General features: G+C 42.2%; 1 protein-coding gene across 9 annotated transcripts in view; it reads right to left on the reverse strand.

The window, feature by feature from the left end:
• shroom3 (shroom family member 3) overlaps positions 1 to 19374 on the reverse strand; it is a 79225-nt gene that overhangs the window by 19199 nt on the left and 40652 nt on the right. For 5 of the 9 annotated variants that reach the window (XM_069187383.1, XM_015362926.2, XM_069187385.1 and 2 more), the window contains 2 exons: positions 16949 to 17080; positions 2508 to 2639 (listed from right to left, as the gene is read on the reverse strand). In XM_069187383.1, coding sequence (XP_069043484.1) covers positions 2508 to 2639; positions 16949 to 17080 — 264 coding nt within the window. Of the gene's footprint in view, positions 1 to 2507; positions 2640 to 7849; positions 8044 to 16948; positions 17081 to 19374 lie in introns of those variants that run through there. The other 4 variants (XM_015362934.2, XM_015362953.2, XM_069187387.1 and 1 more) reach the window with 2 other exon arrangements.

The following is a 19374-nucleotide window of genomic DNA, read 5'->3' on the forward strand; positions in this document are numbered from 1 at the left end:
ATTTTACTACCATTGTGTTTCACAAAACATAATGCCGGACATACTAAAGCAGAAATACAGCCTAGCGTATGTGAAAGTTCTTATTGTATGCATATTCTTTAACTGCGTGCAAGTAAAATCTGTTGGGGACAAATTCTTCAGCTTGTATTAATTATATAAAAAGGATCACACAGCTTGACTGGTTTAAATCACCTGACACCTAACATACAAAGAAAATTAATTGGTGAGTGTATGTTGAACATATATGGAGGAAAAAAAATCATAATTGCCGCCAAACAGACAAAAAAAACCTTTATATGAGATGACTGGCGCAGTTCCTAGACTGTTCTCCCTTCTGGCCATTTATGGCAATGTGAAAGCTGAACAGGAGGTACAGAAGGCAGCTGACATTTCAATAGAAATAATTAAGATGACGTCATAGCCTTCTCCCCAACACAATCATTCTCATAGGGAGGTTCTGCCAGCCATGCAAGATTTGATTACACTATTAGAAAAAAGGCAAGCGTGTTCCAAAATACTGCATACTCTGAAATATGCAATGCAAAAAATACAGCACTACACAACCAGTGTAGTGTAGCTAGTGAAACCAGCCAGTGAGTACACAGAAAACGTTCCGATCTCTAAGGATAAAACTATTGGCAAACACCTTTAATAGCTACAAACCACTGTTAGTTTTAACGAGCATGCTATTACTTTTCAGTTATCTACACCAATCCTTGATTTCAGGATTCAATATACTACAAACCGGCAATAGGAGCAAGATTTTTAAAATCTTTTCACTGGGAGTTTTATACATTATTTAGGCATAATTTCTCATGCTTAAATTAAATCACAAAGGTTTTTTTTTTGCGATTGAGATTATGGATGGAAAATAAAATTATTTCTAGAGGGGCTTAGATATGAAGATTGAAACTTGACATTTATTTGGCCATTACTGTATCAGCGGAAAGGAAAAGGGAAACAAGGGTTAATCTTTGCCTTTAAGGAAATACAAGCCGTCCTGTCCCCATCTTCCACAGGAACGCACTTCTGAACTACCTGGTCACTTTGTCTCAAAGACATGGCAAGACAGCCCCTTGAAAATGTAGCTCTTCCTCTTTCCCTGTTGCAAGGAAAAGGAACTGGACATTTGGAGAACGACTATCGTTTGTAACCAGAAAACCACGTTCAAGTGATGAAGAGGGGAATCATTATATCACAGAACTAAAGACATCTGCATAAAGAAGGTACTGTGAACTGTGCTGACCTGAAATGGCTGTTGCAGGTGTTTCCTACAGCAACAACAGTCTTTCCCCCACAAAATACTTGAAATACCCCAAACCTCATCATTAACATAACTTTGTTCTCCCGATCCTCCAATTCTTCCTTTATTTAAAATGTTGCACATATGATCCAGTCTGTTCAACATTCAGCACAGAATGATCTCATGGCCCAGGTGCCTTGCAGACTCATATGGAATTGTGCACTGCGGCACAGATTGGTCACCACGACAGAAACTTTATCCTTGCATCTGAAAGCATCCAGATAACAGCAAGACGCCTAATCCCTGGACAAGTCATGTGAAAATAACTGCACCCTCATGTATAACAAAAAAGGGGACAGAGATCTAACACAGACGTTTAGAAGAAGGTCCTAATGCCAAAAAAAAGAAATACTGTACTAGCCCAGCAGGATCATTGGGTTCCGAATAGGATCCTGTCTATTCCAGAGAAAAGGTTGGGAATGGAGACAGGAGGTTCTTCTGTGCAAAAAAAGTGTCTGGAATTTAAAGCGTCTGGTTCTGGAGGGTGGAATTAAATAAATGCTGAATATGAGTAAATCAACCTCCTCATGTTTAGATATCATTGAATATTATTTTATTATTTTATTTGCGTACTTTGCTTAGTATCTACTACAACAATTCCTTTGAAGAAAACATCACTTGACGCATACAGTACATGCGGCAGTGACATTACAACTTAATTTGGATCTATAAAACAATTGGACTCACTTTATAGTCTCTGTGTATGCAGTGCATGAAAAAAGAGAAATGAGTATTGAACATCGGCGCTGTCCACTGCAGGGCAGAAATATCTAAACTACAGTTTGATGCAGAATGCATGAAAAACATCTGTATTCTGAGACCCAAGAAACCATGTTACAAATAGATGGAATAAACAGAGTATAAAAGCTAAAGACACTCAAACACAATAAAATAATCTTTAGTGTAGATTAACAGTTATAAGGAACTGACACTTCCATTGACAATCCTAGTACCATGCCTGGGGACTGTGTCATAATCCCTTATTCCATTCACTACAGAATATTCTTCTTTCCTGCCTCTTCCTCTGTCAGGTTAGAGCTTTTCTGAATCTGTATATGGGTTGTTGACAAGGAGAAACTCCAGATTCAAGTGTCTGTCTTCTTTTTGATGTTGTTGTTCTTTGTTCTGGTGCTTGAGTGGTGCACAGGACAGCATTCAGAGAGGGTTCTTTTGTTTCCCTGCCAATAACCCCAATCCAACTGACCTGGAATGATACGTTTGGTGCCAAGGAGTGCCGACGGTGCCCCGAGATATTTGCATCATGCCGGGATCCTGTTGGCTCTCCGCTAATTTGGTCGAATGCCAGGAATGAGGTCGGGATGCTGGTTCACTCCGCCTGCAAACACAAGGAAATCAGGTTCAAGCCCTTCAGGTACAGGAACAGGCCCTGGGATTTTCTGAAACCGTTCGCCGTTCCTGAAGGCGCACACCGCCAACTTCAAGCACTTCGGGAAGCTGTCACATTTTCTGTTTTTTTTTTTTCCCCCCATTTTATTTGGATACCATTTTTTTAATGAAAAATGGACAAATAACAAAGCGCGTGGTTTCTCAGCAGACTACTACGGGAAAGGTGACACCACCTAATTATTTACAAGGGCAGTCACTTTCACTTTTATCAAACAAAGAACTTTCTTTAACAAAGAGGGCAAAGGTAAGATCATAAATCAATTGCAGCAGAGTCACATGGATAAAAATGTTTAATCTTTCTTCAGAACGGATACTGCCTCAACTAGAAATGAGTTACAAATGGAAAATGTCAAATGAAACAACACTAGCTGGTTACATCAAACGTTATTTAAAAAAACACAAATGTGATGGAAATGTAATTAAACCTGTAGAACTGGATGGTTTACGATTTATGTTTTTTCAGCAGAAATGAGGCGTGGGGTTCCTTTTTTTGGACTCACACACACACATTGACATGTAGTGCATGATGTACAGACACAAATCCAGGCTGTATTCAAACGATCAATGTTTCTGAAAAACATGACACCCATTCCCTCCTAATAAAAAACTATAAAACAACATAACAATATCATATTTGTGGAGATTTGGAACTCAAACGATTTACTTGAATTTTTCCTATTTTGCTGTATAAGACCAGGTCAGAAGGCTGTGAACACAAACAAGAACCAATATTAAAGCACTTTTTAGAACAAGGCAGTCCTTCAGGCTTTGCACTCCTTGTCCTTGTATGCCGAAGGGATCAGTCTTTGGGTATAACGCTATAGCACTTTATAGTCACATGTCTCCAGTGTTAATGATCGCAAGCTTTAACTATGTCCAAAATCATTTTTTCTTCCAAATTCATACAAAAACACAAATTCAGGTGACACCAATGTGGTCTATGCAAAACTAGAAACCACTGCTGCTCAGAGACATTTCCTACTGAAGGAAGAAATCAATGTATTTTTCCCCATAAGTCCCTGGAAATACAAAAAAGGCACAAACAGCACTGACTAAAATAACTTAAATGATTTAAGTTAGTGTTTTACTTGGAATAATAAAATGTTTTTAACACTTTTAAAGATATTTTATTTAAGATATTTTAAGGCCTTAAGAAATGTCTAAATTAACCAAATCTTTGAAAGGATAAAAAAGTAATTATGAAAATGTGTTCCCTAATAAATATTACACTACACAACTTTGTCTATGGGATTCCCAAATGGAGCAGCATCTAACGACAAAAACTACAGCAATGTTGAGGTTATCGTATAACAAAGCATCTTACAAAGGACTACAAATAATAAAAGACGCAAATAATACATAAAGTTTCAAATGGTAAAAAAGAGTACATGTACTATAAATCTCGACATTGAAATGAGGTGAAATTACTGGTGAAAAGGATTTTATGTTTAAAATACAATGATTCGTTTTTTTTTTTTTTTACTGGCTGTGTAATGACTTTTTGGCCCTCCTGCATCTGATCCAGCATTTCAGAAGCTGGGCCCAGATTACCAACACTCCCTCAGGCACCTTTCGGACGAGCCATCTTGGGTCCGATAGGGAGTCAAAATGGCCAACGGTCACATGGAGTTAAAATGAAAATTTCGTTTAAAAGAAAATAATTGCTGTTGAAAAGTGCATTTATTGAGGCCTATAATACACCATCCAGACTAGCATTGCTCCGTTTACTTACTTTTATTTTTTTACTTGACATTTCAACTTTTTTTAAACGTGTAACGGATACCACAAAAACAAACTCAAGAAGTGAAGAGGCGGAATGTCCACACTGGCGAACTTGCGCTCTTCAAACCGCGAGGTAGACCTGCTGGCAGACTGATGGCGATTTTAAAAAGGAGCAAGTTGATATGTGTCTCAGACAACCCGGGTTACTCAATTCCACACCCACGAGCAAGTGTGCGCCCGGGATTGAGAGATGCTCTATCCTTTCTAATCTAGAGTTGATATTCTTCTGTCTGCCTCGGGAATTCGGCCACATCACGGTTAACGTGCTTACGTGCCTAGACCCGCTAATGGAAAAGCCGCGGACAGAGGAGAGGAATGCTATATAACAACTCCCTCACTCGCTCTGCTGACCAGACAGTAATTATTCTGGAAGACTTCAATATGCGCGTCGTCTTTTGTATCCTGCCCACCTCTCGGAAGCACACAGACTTCCCTGCTCACCCGTCTCTCATTCTAGATCAATGTGATCGCAAACGCCTATAAGGCTGTATGCCGACCGCCTTTAGGACAGTAGACCACAATGTGATACATCTTGTACCCGAACAGACTGATAGGAGAAACAACGTATTCGGACAGCGCAAAAAAAGGTGCATAGAAAACGGCAAACAAGAACTGAGAGACTGTTGTGACAATACGGACAGGCACATATTTTTCGATTCTTTCTCTGTGGTCAATGGAGTAACTGATACTATTGTCACACCTCATTCTGTGAAAGACGAGTTGCTGAAATCAAAGCAGTGAGAGTTATTTCCAAAGGGCAAGCTAGGGGTGTCTTACAGAGCTGAGAAAACACGCCTAACCGCAAGAAAGACGTGCTTTTCTGAGAGGTCAAACTGGAGTCGTCGGGGAAAAAGAAAAAGGAATTTAGATATAAAACAAAACGTGACTTTAAAGGGGAAATGGAGCAACGGTTCTGTTCTGGAAATAGCCAGGCATGGGAAGGCTCAAGATGGGCAGGGAAAGATTTAGAAAAAAAATCCCTCGTCTAAATATGTCTTTTGTTAATGATGTGAACATCTTTTAGTGCAGGTTTGACACTGGAAATCACAGCAAAGTGAATTCTTTGCTGTTTAAGGATATGCGACACTCTCCTTTACTACACACCTATGCAGCTGACTGAGAAGGAGGTCGCTGCCTGTCTGCCTGTCTCTCTCCAGTATTAACACCAGTGCTTACCAAGCTATTCCAGTTTTTGCTCGAGACCCCAAGCTATCGAAGCAGACAACAACTTGGAACACAGTCTTGTAATGATTTTAGACCTATGGCCCTCACCTCTGTTTTAGCAAAATGCATGGGGAGAACTCGTGTTAAGCATCAACGTAGGAATAGAAATGGCCGGCTGGCGGATAATTTTTCCATGTTTGAAATACCTGGATACGTACATTGATAACAAACTGAACTTCTCAGACAACACAGAGATCAAGTTTTTTTAAAAAAAGATTATTTCTCTTGAGAAGCTTGAGGAGCTCCAGCTGCCCTTGGTATGGGAGCAGAAGACGGCTCTCAGGGATTATAACTGTGGGCAGAGCAATTGTTGGGTAGAAACAGGACCAGCTGAACCACTTCTATACTATACGAGTGCAGAAAAGCAAGCTAAATGATGCCTCACACCCATTACACTCTCAATTTGGAAAAAAATACCATCTGGTTGATGTTTTAGGGTATCAAAGGCTACAAAAAACATTATAACTCTGATGTTTGAGTCTCTTCAGAGTACTGTATTGACAGCATATACTGTACTATATATGTACGTCACACTTGAATCTTATCTTTTTTGTACTGTATCATATTGCTTTACATTTTATTTATATTGCACTGACTGCAAAATCCACTGAATGATTTATGTATTCTGCATCACACTGTTTAAATTGTTGTCTTAGTGTGGCCAAAGGAAACTTTCTACTGTATGAAGACAATAAAATAGATTCTTCTTTCTCTGTGTGGCACCTCAGAAGATGTACTGTTTATTGTGTGCAAGTGCATACTGCCCTACATAAATGTAAAAACAAAGTGATTAGGCCCTATTCTATCAGTTCTATAGAGAAAAATGGAACATTATTTTATGATGCATCTTACTGGTGTTAAAACAGGCACAATCTGTAAATCTAACATTTAGTTTGTAGCTTAGTCTTTTCAGTACCCATTACATTGCATTCAATTCTCCACAGACTTTTTAAGCACTCCTTAAATTGCACTTTTTTCTTCCAGGGAAGAAAAAGTGGCTTTATGCGGAATAGTGTGTGAACAAAAAGACAGCAGCGCAGAGCTAAAAACTTGGTCTGTCCCGCTAAAGTCACACCCAGTTTGCAACTGGTGTAAGGAGGGGTCCTTTGTTTCAAAATAGACACAACAGGGTATGTCTCACTCACCTTACAGGTACAGTACACTTCATATCTCTGAGTCTCTGACGGTGCAAAACCAAAACAAAAAGTGTACTTTACCCAAACCCCAAAATATTCTAAAACAAGCAAAGGAAGTTACAGCTCTTTCCCAAACTGGTTATAGTTCAACCGATATTAACACAGGTGAATCATTCACTGGACTTGTAAAAAACATTTATTCACCCAAAATATGTGCATCATCTAAGCCAATAACATTAACAATGAGGCAAAACACTGCTTTTGGGGGGAGGGGGGATCACTCTCTTATCTTATTGTGAAAACTGAAATATGCGATTCGAAAAGGAATTGACTTTTGACCAGGGAGGACGTAAACAGTTCTATAATAAGGCCAGCATCATTTAAATGATAAAGCTGTAGCCCCCAACTCCGCTGCAGTATGAAGAGCTTCACTCTTGAACTGGAACTGGAGGACCAGTTTGAACACGTTCCTCTCCTTCTTTCCGTCCCAGTTTCAAAAAAAAAAATACAAGGGAAATAAGCGCTTCTATTCAATAAATCGAATGTGAATGATGAAATCCTAAAGACACCACTTGGGGCTGACAGAGCCACGGTGTGTGAAGGGTGGACTTGTCCCTTCAAGGGACACCATGGCCAGTATGAATTGACCCCTGGGTGAAACCCACCCTGTACAGCTCTGCATTGGCTCAGCATGGACTCTGTGGTTCAGAGAGTCCACCGCAAGTTTCTACCAATCTGTATCTCCCCGCCGGTCGGGGCAATGAAGCTTCAGCGCATTAAAAAAACAACAACTTTCTGCTCAAATCGGACAAAAACGAGCACCCCTGCGCCTGGGGTACACACTCCCCACCCAAGGCACACCTGGAACAAAACTGTGGCGACTTCGCAGACATTTGAGGAAATGGAGAGCAGGTTTTACGGCAGCAGAGAGAGAGAGAAAACCCACAGAAGCTGAAGCTGTTCGGGCACAGAAGAGTGGCGCAAATGAAACAGGTACCTGGCGGTAAGTCTGAGGACCCGGGAGATGAAGCCGGTGGCGATGCTGTTGACGCTGCTTTCGGAAGGCGCCTTGCAGAGCGCTCCCTGATCAGACGGGCCCCTCTTCTGCTTCCTCCTCAGTTTTCTCCTATAGAAAGCTCCTAGCAGCTCCATTGTGCTCTGCTTGACCCACTGCGCCCGAGTGGCAGCACCGAAGGATTCAGCAAGAGAGTCCACTGAGGCACAGCTCTTATTAGAACACGCAATTAGCCGTCATTACCGCGCATATGATAAAGCATGAAGTAAACATCCTGTAACGCGCTGCGAGGAGGACTGGGAGGAAGCAGTCAGGAGAGAAAGGGTAGAATCTGTCCATTTTCAGTTGGAGACAGATTCGTATGCTGTCAAAAATGAACACATGATAGCATGTGATGCAGAAGAACAACTGCTGTTTTGTACATCCTACCCGATTCTTCATTATTCCTACTGAAGCAACGCATTAATCCGTGTCATAATAAAGCTAAATAAATCATATTCAAGTTCCCCTGCAAGATCCACCCTCCCATGTTTGAACAACACAGTTTCGTTTTTTGACAGCGCTGTGTTTTCTTTTCCCAGCTGGCTGTGCTTCCACTTCAGCTAAAAACCCACCGCCTAAAATTAAGCTAGAAAAATTCAGACAAGACTTAGGAAATTCAAATCAATCAAAGGAATTAAGTCTTGTCCAACTCTGAGGTGAAACATGAAGCAGGGAAAGTACAGTGTGTAGGAGATAAAGGGATGTGTAGAGAAAAACTTTTTTAATTTGCACAGAAGAAGACAAAGGCCCAGACGCACAAGGAACAGAATCCTAAAAAGGAGTAGGGGAGCATTTCTCAAGCACTTCCACGCAACCTAATATCCAGAAATGGCAGGGTCAAGGAGAAAGAGAAATTATTATCTGGATGTGATGCTGGGACAAACACGTCTCTTTTCTACTGGACAGAAAGCTTTTTCTTGAGGCCTTACTCTTTGTCATCTTTGTAAAGCCAGACTATGAGGGTGTGTCTAGGAAAGAAACCTTATCTGCTCTGAGAGAACAAAGTCAAAATCTTTTATCTTTTGACCTACAAGGAAAAAAAAAAATAGAGAAAAGAGGATGGAGGAGACGTTTTTATGCAGCCAGCGCTGAAACGGTGTGAAACTGTCCACAAGTAAAGGCCTCCGCCTTCCTTATCAATATGGATAGGACTTTCAAAGTTTTCCCAGAGAAAGCATTTTATTACCATCACGACGTCCCGTGAATACACTGGAGTTGTTGTTTTTTTCGGATTTCAAAGGTCTAAAGCAAACAATCTTTGCCGTGCAACTGCGTTTACTGTAATCCGAACGTCTGGCCTTTTGTACAGCATTGCTGTCTTCCCGCTACGCGAAAGCAGAAACACTTGCAAAAATCCCAACAATCGAAATCAGCAGCCAACAGATTTCAGACACTGCCCCTCTTTTTCTATTCAGCGAGTTTAATGAAGGACGATACGTGGTCACTATTATGTGAAAGTATGAAGGCAATAAGACTTGCAGTTTTCTACATTAGCCATTATTTACAATCTGATAGGGATAGGGGCATTAAAGTACCAATATTTCTCCACTTCAGACCATTAAACATGGGCTTTGGTCACTGTAATACTTTACACTGCATTACTTTACTTTGATTAATTGCTAATGAACTGTGGGTAAAAACATCTGTCACTGGGGATACAGCCTATCGAGCTTCTGTGACTCAGCATCATCTCCGCCCTTGGGTCGCTCTGAATAGACTCGGCCGCGACTGAACTCTTCACCCCGAAGCGCGTTCCCGGCGGACGAAGGCAACATTGTCCTTCACACTTTACCACAACCGGGCCAGTCTAAGTCAATAAATAAAATCCGCAATATCGAGCCACAGCTAGCTCTTCTGTGCGCCCCTTGCTCAGGGCGACGCTAGCTTTGCGCAGGAATCTGAAACGAGGGAAATGAGGGAACGGAGGAAGACCCAGCACCAGATTCTCTGCGTGACTGAATATTTACATAGCTCAAACCCTGACACCCAGTCTCAGGAGGCACCCACCACCGACTTCCTGCCACTTAATCAGCCGGGGGCTCTGCATGTCCCTTTCTCTGTCCACAGAGTCTACAGATAAGCGTTTGGAGATCTGAAGCCTTACTCTGGTACACACTGACTCGGCGTGATCTGACCCTTGAGACCATTCCGCCATCTCTGGGAATGATGCACTTTACTGGCATTCCCACTAATTATGTCTCCTTCCGCTGCAATTAACAACGCATTTCATGTCAAAATCACTTCTGGGACCTCTGTAGAAAGAAGAAGAAGCCCGAGTAGGACAGTGCAGCTTCCTGCAACACAGGTAACCCTGCCTGGACAGCAGATTGTGTGCACAGGGCAATTCAGCTCCCCCGTAGGGTCCACAAGCACACAATGCAGCAGCTGAGACAAAGATGAAAGGATTAAAAATTATTGTGATTTTACCAGACCTTGCAGGAAAAGACGGCACCTGGAGCTTAACTAGCTGCTCAACTAGTTATATCTCATTTTAAAGCTGGGTATTCTAAAAAAAAAAAAAGCTGTTATTGTTTTACTTGGCTAGAACTGGAGAAACAGATACTACAAAGATACTGAAACTTTTTCTAAATTATTTTGTGTGAAATTTAAGGAGATGATCAGTTAAAGCCTTCATTGAGAGCATTCTATTGCCATCTTCTAATGAATTTTCTACCATTTTGTTTAATGCTGACAGTTAACCCGGACAGATCTGTGATGATCGTCATGACGAGAAACACCTCACGTCGAGTTCATTAGATGTGACTTAAAATGGGAAGGATTAGCTGTTACAGTTCTTCATTATATCTACTTGCCTGGAGTTGTGGTGATCAGGTTTTTAAACACTCCTTGAATCCTCGATGATAAACCTGAATTCTTTTCATCCAAACTAAGCTGTTTTAATCAGACCTGATCGGTAGAAAATGCCAGTGAAAGGTTGGAGTAAATTGTTGGAGCTCGTAATGTAGCAGAGAAAGTTTGGGCAGGGTGACGTCATCGCCCTCCCTGCGCGCAGCAGGGACCTCAGCCGCCTGGGCTGGGGGGGGTCTCCTTTAGCTCAAGCGGCTGGTTCCCTGTTGCGTTACGCCGGAGACCCGGGTTCGTGCCCCAGGTGTTGCGGGACGAACTGGTGGGGTGGAACCGCGACGGTCACAGTAACACACATATATGATAGCTCCCAGTCATGTTCATGATTGTGTCTTAGACTTCTGCACAGTTTTGGGGAAGGAGTTTAGACATTCAGGCCCCACCAAAAGACACACCTCACATCTTGTGTTGCACCCCAGAAAAGGGGGGGCACCCCTGCACAGCCTCAAGACTTGCAGGAATCTTTGAGGCTCTTCCAGTCTGTCCTAGTAGTCTGTAAGCGCCGGGGATATTTTCTCTCCAATTACACTGTGTCGCAAGCTAAGGAGGTACAACTGTGGAAGGTTAATTCATACTGAGAATTCAGTTTTTCCACTATAAAGTATGTATATATATTTCTGTTTACACAAATATTTGTGTTTCTGATTCAATTAAGTGTGCTCGCTCCTTTCGTTGCTAAGAATGTCTGGGATTCATTCCAACAATCAGACTTTCGAAACAGCTAGTCGGCATTATTTGTTTAATTGGGAAGGTCTGAGCGAAGAAGGGGTAAATATTTATTAAATTACTTAATATGAAAATAAAGTACATATTCCAGGCTTTTACAATCAAAATCTAAGCTGTAGAAAAGCTGTTAGGCTTTTTCTTGGGGGTTACAGCTTTCTCAAATGTACTTTCTTGCATTTAATCCATTAGAACAGGAGAAAGCTTACAATCAAGAGGATCTCATCCAGTCCCATCTTCAAAGAGGCCAGGGTGTGGGCTTCATGTCTGGGTAGCTTGTTCTAAGGTTCCAACAGCCCTTTGTGTTAAGAAGTGCCTTCTTTTCTCAGATTTAAATACACTTCAACGCTGTTTCCACCCCTGTCATCCGGTTCGCATTTCATTGGTGACACTCAAGAGGTTGACTCTGTCAGTGCCTTTCAGGATTTTCAATACTTGGTGAGGTCCTTTCGTAGTCTTCTCTTTTAGCCTGTCAGTACAGAAGATTCCTTTAAGCCCTGAGGATGTATCTGGTATTAGGTAACGGGCTTCCTCTGAACTGATACCAGACAGGCAATATCTTTTTTTGTTATGAGGAAGCCAAAATTATACTAGTTCCTTGAACAATTTCAACACAAAATCTCTTGAATTAAGTTCAAAGCTTTGAACTACACAGAAAAACACTATGTTTGCCTCTTTCTTCTCCACATTGCGAAGATTGATATACTGGGAAGAACAGGATCCCCAGCACAGATCCCTGTGGTACTCCGCTAATTACATCACACAGTTTGAGCATTCATCCCTTATCAGTACTATTTTCTATTCTTTAACTAATTCGCATTGCAATCATCCCAAATACCTACAGCATGTATGTAATCTGAGAATAAAAGTTTTATGGGGACCTGTATCAAAAGCCTATGGAAAATCTACACCATGTCATATACTTTGTAGGCATCTATTATTGTTACATACAAGTAACAGGTTCCACGGACCATGAGGCAGGTAGGGGTCTACTTAAGCAAATGAACAGGTAAAGGTTTATTCCATGCTGAAAGGAAAAGAAAAGAGACGCAACATTTCAGCTGTGGAGCCTTCTTCAGCTGAAACACTGTCTCTTGTGCGTTGTCTCTTTTACACATGCTGACGCAGGTACCTACTTCTACTTGAGCAAATCTTCTAGCAGTCCTTCGTCCTGAGCAATCATCCTTACTGATCACACAGGTTTGGGATATGTAAGAAAATGGTTCTCCTACTTGATTCGAGCTTCTCCTTAGAATGCTTTGCTTAGCTCATTCTACTTCGAATTGGCATGTTGACATGGAGATTACGAGGCTTTGAGCTTCAGCTCCGACGCTGCCGTCTTCAACCATGTCTCGGCGTGGTGTCAAGGAGACATCAGTCCTGTCCTGAAGGAGACCCCCCAGCTTTCACAACACATTTTTTAACTTTGACCAAGGATACTACAGGCCAGAGAATATCCCACTCTGTGCTGGTGCGCGCTCGGTCACGACCTCCTCCTCTCCCGCTGTAGTTCCTGGAAGAGGACACCGTCTCTCTCATGGATTCTCGAGTGGCCTCATTTGGATCCTCTGCTGTCAGCTGACCTCAAGTCCTTGCCTCTGGAGATAACGAGCCTTCTCATTGGCTATACGCCCTCATCGCTGGCACTTCTTGACTCTATGAATTGACTACAGTACTCTGCTCTCCTCCCTACTGAGAGCTGATGTGTGGTGAGCGTTCTGGCGCACTATGGCTGCCGTCGCATCATCCAGGTGGGGGCTGCACATTGGTGGTGGTGGAGGGGAGTCCCCATTACCTGTAAAGCGCTTTGAGTGGAGTGTCCAGAAAAGCGCTATATAAGTGTAAGCAATTATTATTATTATTACTTCTTCCATTGTGAATTCTGAGCGCCCCAGCGCTGTTTACAGTTTTCCTCCCCCACAGTCACAGCCGTTTTCACTACAGTCTTGGCCTTCCAAGGCTTCCGAAAAGCCGGTCCAGCCTGATGCCTTCTTGTCTAGTCCTGTTGTTTGGATCCGAAGGACAAGAACATTTGCTCTTTCTGTATCCAGTCTGGGAGCTGGACACCTGCATGTGTTTCATCAGGGACTGCACGCCCTCAGACCGACAGTCTGTGCGGTAAGCTGGTTCGCCCCTAAGCAAGCTGATAACTGGGCAAGCTGGCAGTCAGCTGGCCTCTTGTTCATGACAGTCTGGGCGATGTTGCCTCCCCAAAATGTGATGACCTGACAGGCCATTCTTATCATAAAGTTAGTTCCCCGAATAGAAATGTAGACATTCTCCTTCCAGGTTGCTCTCATACGGTTCGGAAAGGATACAGTAAAAAGAAGGGTGACGAGTCGCCCCATCGGCCTGGTCTCATAGAGAAAAAGGGAGGAGCTGGACAACTTCACCACAGTCGCTCAGATTTACGAAGCAACATGCTTGGAGGGTTTTTCCCTACTTTCGTTTTCAGGTATCCAGGGTTATGATAAATAACGTAATGTTCTGTTTATAGCACAGTACAAGTAAGAGAAGAATTTAATAAGCAGAGATTTTAAACTCATTTTGTGTTCAAATAATTACTAATCTTTGAGAGTACTGCTAGGCATTGAGGTACTGCCCCTGCTGGCTTACTCAGCAAAGATGGAGGATGAAAGTCTGTATCATTCTGTTAGCTTTAAAGAAATGCTTGCAACTCCAGTTCTTACTCCAGTTGCTTCGTAGAACTCCAGTTCTATGTCAGGTTTCTCAATGACCTTATTTGGGCTTAACCAAGCTCTTAGACTTGGGGCTTATTTATAGACCAGTTGCATACATTTTTTATTAATAAACCTGTGGTCAAAAACTCATGGTTGTACTTTTTTTCCATCTCAGCAAAGGTTTACTTTTGTGTTTCAAAATGTTCCAGGGCCTGCTCACTGTTCACTGTTAAGACAAACAGTGAGGAATAAACAGTAGTTCTCACACGCCACACACACACTCGTAGTATGCAAGGTAAAGGAGACTAAAGTTTCAGTTTCACTGGTTCAGATGTACAGTATACTGAGAGGCATTGAAAAACAGTGATGAGACCTACTTGGACTTACACCACTTCTTGTGTTTTTAACGGAGCTCCAATGAAGGTTTGGGAGGGAAGAAAGCAGCCAAACTCATCAAGCTCAGCTGCAGTAATTTCTTAAATTCCCATATGTACTGTACCACACATCACCCCCTCCTCTTCCTCACTCGGTTTTTGCTTCCTTCCTCCACCCCTTCTCCACCTTTGGTGCTTCCCCTTGGCCAGCTTGTCACCAAGCATGAGGGGCCAGTAAAATAAAGGAGGTTACTGTCACACAGTCTTCAGCTGCTGTCATTCCTCGTGGGATACCTATAAATCGGCATATTTCTATTCCAGAAAGCAACGTCTGTAGAACGAATGAATAAATACTCCATGTTGCAGCACATTTGAGGAGAATAGTTATACAGTAAACCTGTGGCATTCATGAGAGTTAGGTACCATTAAGTCTCCTCAGAAGGCAGTTTTGCAAACGCCGGACTTCATACCTTATGGGGAAAACAGGATATGGTTCCATGGCTTGGGAAAAAAGGAATTTTGGTAGTAACTCATTTTAGAAATAGTGTTAATGAATACTGATAACTCTGATAAACTAAACATTGTTTTCCCCCTATATTTCAAGTTATTGCACATGCAAACAAACAAAAAAAGACATTACTGTTAGGATATTATAGCCTAGCCTGTTCGGGTTTTTTTTCAGTCCCAGAAGAGTGTATTTTCTTTACTTTTTACATCTTGTTTTTTTAATATATAGCAGGTAGTGTACTGTAATAAAGTTTGTTACATGGCAGTAATAACAACCAGGAAAGCAAATTAAGTGCACAGCATTAAACATACCACAAAATTGGAGATGACACAGGCTGGATATAGAAGAGATTCTTAGCTACTTTAGTGTGGAGACAAGGGTTGTGGATGGAGAGGCAGCAGCAGCCTCACTCAACCAACTCATTGAGAGTGCGATAATCTAGAGGACCATGTAGGTTTTGTTTTCGTAATTTAACATTTCTTTCATTTTGCAGCATAATGCTCACACACTGTACAGCCATTGATCTCATAACAGGCCTAAACACAAGACACATCTACTGCTGTCCTGAATAAAAACTGAATAAAGCACAACCCATGATGGGCTTCTACAAATACTTCTATAAATACAGTATGTTAACCAAGCTACGCCTTCACTACTGAGACTGATACAGGTCTGTTGAAGCAGATAGACCGCAATAGACTGCTCCAGCTACGGTGTTCAAGAGAACGTTTCCGCAGGTCTTTCCTCCCGGCGGCTGTCAGGGTGTATAACGCTGCCCTAGGCTAGGACTGTTAGCCCTTCATTTGCTCCTCTATGGACAGCATGTTTGCTCCATTGTACTTTTTGGACAATCAGTCTGTATAAACCTATGCACATTTTGCACATATTTTATTGTTTTTACAGCGACTATGATCAGCACATTTTGCACACACCTATGTATTTATTTATTTTTATTTATTTTGTTTGTCTTTTGTTTTATAACTATTCTGATGTCTGTTTTGCTTGTCTTGGGCTGGACTGCTGTAACACATCAATTTCCCTATGGGATTAATAAAGTATTATCTATCTATCTAGATCTGTGAAATAAAGACGTGCAAGGGGTTTCTGCATTTACTCTCCTGCTGCACACACTGCGAATGTGGAAAAAAGTGGTCATGAATAATTTGGAGCAAACAGGCAAAAGCGCAAATGTAGAACTCGAGAATTTTGAGGTTTTACAACCGGACATAACCCTACATAATGCTGGGCTCACAGCTGTCCCTAAAAAAGAATGAAAGAGCAGGTTGAGTTTGTTACCATCTAGATTCAGCGTATTAAATTTGGAACAAAACTGAGCTTCTCATACTCCTCATTGAAGGACAATATGATCAAGAACTACAATTCAATAGTGTAAGCACGTGGAAAAAGAATTGACCCAGAGGGAAAAAAGGGGTGTGGGTATCAGGAACCACACTGATCTGAAGTTTGTACTGAACGGCCAGTGTCTGCCTCCGTGTTGACGTGTTTCTCACCGTGTTCTCTCAGATAGCTGCCATTGACCAAAGGCCCGGCTAGTCCAGACACCTGGCACTTACCACCACAGTTCAGAGGTGGCAATTGCAATACACATCTAATTGCATTTAGAGGTCTCCATCCCTGGCAGAATCTAGTGCAACACATTTTGAGTGAACACAGCAGGTAATGGTTCTTTTTTCTCCCCGAGTGCATACAATCTACTGCATTGTCACGATGGACTGAAGTCCCGCATCACCACACAAGGACAGATTTATCACAGCAGGTCAGAAAATATGGAGGTGCATCATAAATGTCCATATCTTTAAGACACAAGTGACGTCTGCCCATCACAGGTCAAGAACGAAGACAAGAGGCCTCCGATGAGAGCTCTTACCTGCTCCTGACACGTAGCTTAACCCCTTCTTCCCTTGCGGGCTGGCTGTCTTGGCACTGGGCGTGGTCCAAGGGCAGGCTGGGAGTGGACAGAGCAGCAGGCCCACAGGCGTGATCATCCCCACATCCCTCCCTGCATGGAGGACAACACAACACCAGGCTGCAGTGACGCAACACAACCACCAGGGGCCCGATGTCGAGCTACTCTCGTCCCAGCTGCTGTACGTGAACCCCACGCCAGCAGCCCTATCACCCTGCAGCTCACAGCTGGCAGCCCCACTGGAGCTCAGCAGGTGTGAGCCTGGCCAGTACCTGGATGGGAGACCTCCTGGGAAAAGCTAAGGTTGCTGCTGGTGGAGGTGTTAGTGGGGCCAGCAGGGGGCGCTCACCCTGTGGTCTGTGTGGGTCCCAATGCCCTAGTATAGTGACGAGGACATAATACTGTAAGAAAAAATAGGTGCTGCCCTTTGGATGAGACGTTAAACTGAGGTCCTGACTCTCTGTGGTCATTAAAAATCCCAGGGCGTTTCTCGAAAAGAGTAGGGGTGTCACCCTGGCATCCTGGCCAGATTTGCGATTGGCCCTTACCAATCGTGACCTCCTAATAATCCCCATCTATAAACTGGCTTCATCACTCTGCTCTCCTCCCCATTGATACTGGTGTGTGGCGAGTGTACTGGCGCACTATGGCTGCTATTGCATCATCCAGGTTGGGCTACACATTGATGGTGGAGGGGATCCCCATTACCTGTAAAGCACTTTGAATCGAGTATCCAGGAAAGTGCTATATAAGTGATTATTATTATTATTCCCACTTTATAGTCCACTTATTTTAAGTAGTTTCTTCTGAATTTCTTTGTAGAAATTGTCATTTCAGGACTTGTTTCCATATATCACAAGTGCTAGTTTTGGGTTTTAGTAGTTTCTAACTGTGTGGTCCCCTGTCATGCTTACAGTATGTAGACCTTCCCATTTTTATGAGATGTTAGATACTATGAAAAACACTTCCTGACCTCATATACTCCTCCATTACAGTGGGACCAACATAGCATACCTTTCAACTGGAAAATGACTTCTCCATAAGTCATCCCAGTGACTGCACAATATTTTTGTATGCTGCACATACTCTTTAAATCTCTGATGGGATTAAATCAGGATACAAATAACTATGATAAAAATGGAAATATGCACCCACAAACCTATTAAATAAGGTTTCAAAGTGTAGCACATTACAAAATGTTGGCATTTTAGACTGAATGCTGTCCCCTTTTCATCATTCACATACAGCACACATAATGAAACAAAGGTCAGACCTCATTATGCTGGAATAAACCTGTACTTTAGAGACACTAAAGAGCTTATATTCAGGTTTAGTCCTCAGCCTGACCACAAATCAGAGGATAAAAACAGTAGTCAGCCAAGGCCCAAATCCTCAGGTTTGTTTTACAGAGGAAAAACAACACTCTAGCCAATACAAAGAAAACAAACTAGTAAAGTAAGCAAAAGACCTGAAGACATTACATGGTTTTTAACTCTTTTTAACTCTTTACCTTGAATGCACAATTAGTAGATTTTGGTCTCAAAAGTACCTCCCGCTGAAATTGCTGAAAATAATTTCAAACAATAACTGATTTTCTGAAAATTGCTACTTTACAAATACAATACTTGCTATTCCATCTGAAATGTGTAAATTGAGGAATATCTGTAAAAAACGTATTCCAAAAAAGTGCACTGATTAACAACACAGACTTGGAAACACTGAATTTCACAGTATTTCTCTCCCTTATCTTTTTGTGTCTAATTCGGCACTCCCATTTACAGAACCAGACTTGGCTTTTTCAAGTGTTTGTCAAGGGAGTCTCTGCCTGTACACCAAACATTTCATAACAGTACCACGTCATTATCACACATTCAATTAAAACTATAATCAATATACACAGGTGAAGTGAGGGCAGCTATCAGGATGCCGGCTAACAGGATCATAGCTCAAATAGCTATCAAATAGCGCTACTCAAGAAGGAATGAAGACTGTTAAGTCCATGGATTCACATGCTAACACCTTAGACATTTTGCATGGTGCTAGTCACCATGGGGCGGAGTGGTGACTCTGTGGCTAAGGATCTGTGCCTGTGGCTGGAAAGTTGCCGGTTCAAATCCTGCAGCTGGCAAAGGGATCCTACTCCGTTGGGCCCCTGAGCAAGGCCCTTAACCCCAGCTGCTCCAGGGGCGCTGTACAATGGCTGACCCTGCGCTCTGACTCCCAGCTTCTCTCCCTGTCTGTGTGTCTGTGTCTCACGGAGAGCAAGCTGGGGTATGCGAAAAGACAAATTCCTAATGCAAGAAATTGTATAGGGCTAATAAAGCAACATTATCATTATCACTATTTTTCCATATGCGTCCATAAACATGAATTCATTTGGAAGAATT

The sequence above is a fragment of the Lepisosteus oculatus genome, chromosome 3, assembly GCF_040954835.1.
Source record: "Lepisosteus oculatus isolate fLepOcu1 chromosome 3, fLepOcu1.hap2, whole genome shotgun sequence".
Classification (NCBI taxonomy): domain Eukaryota; kingdom Metazoa; phylum Chordata; class Actinopteri; order Semionotiformes; family Lepisosteidae; genus Lepisosteus; species Lepisosteus oculatus.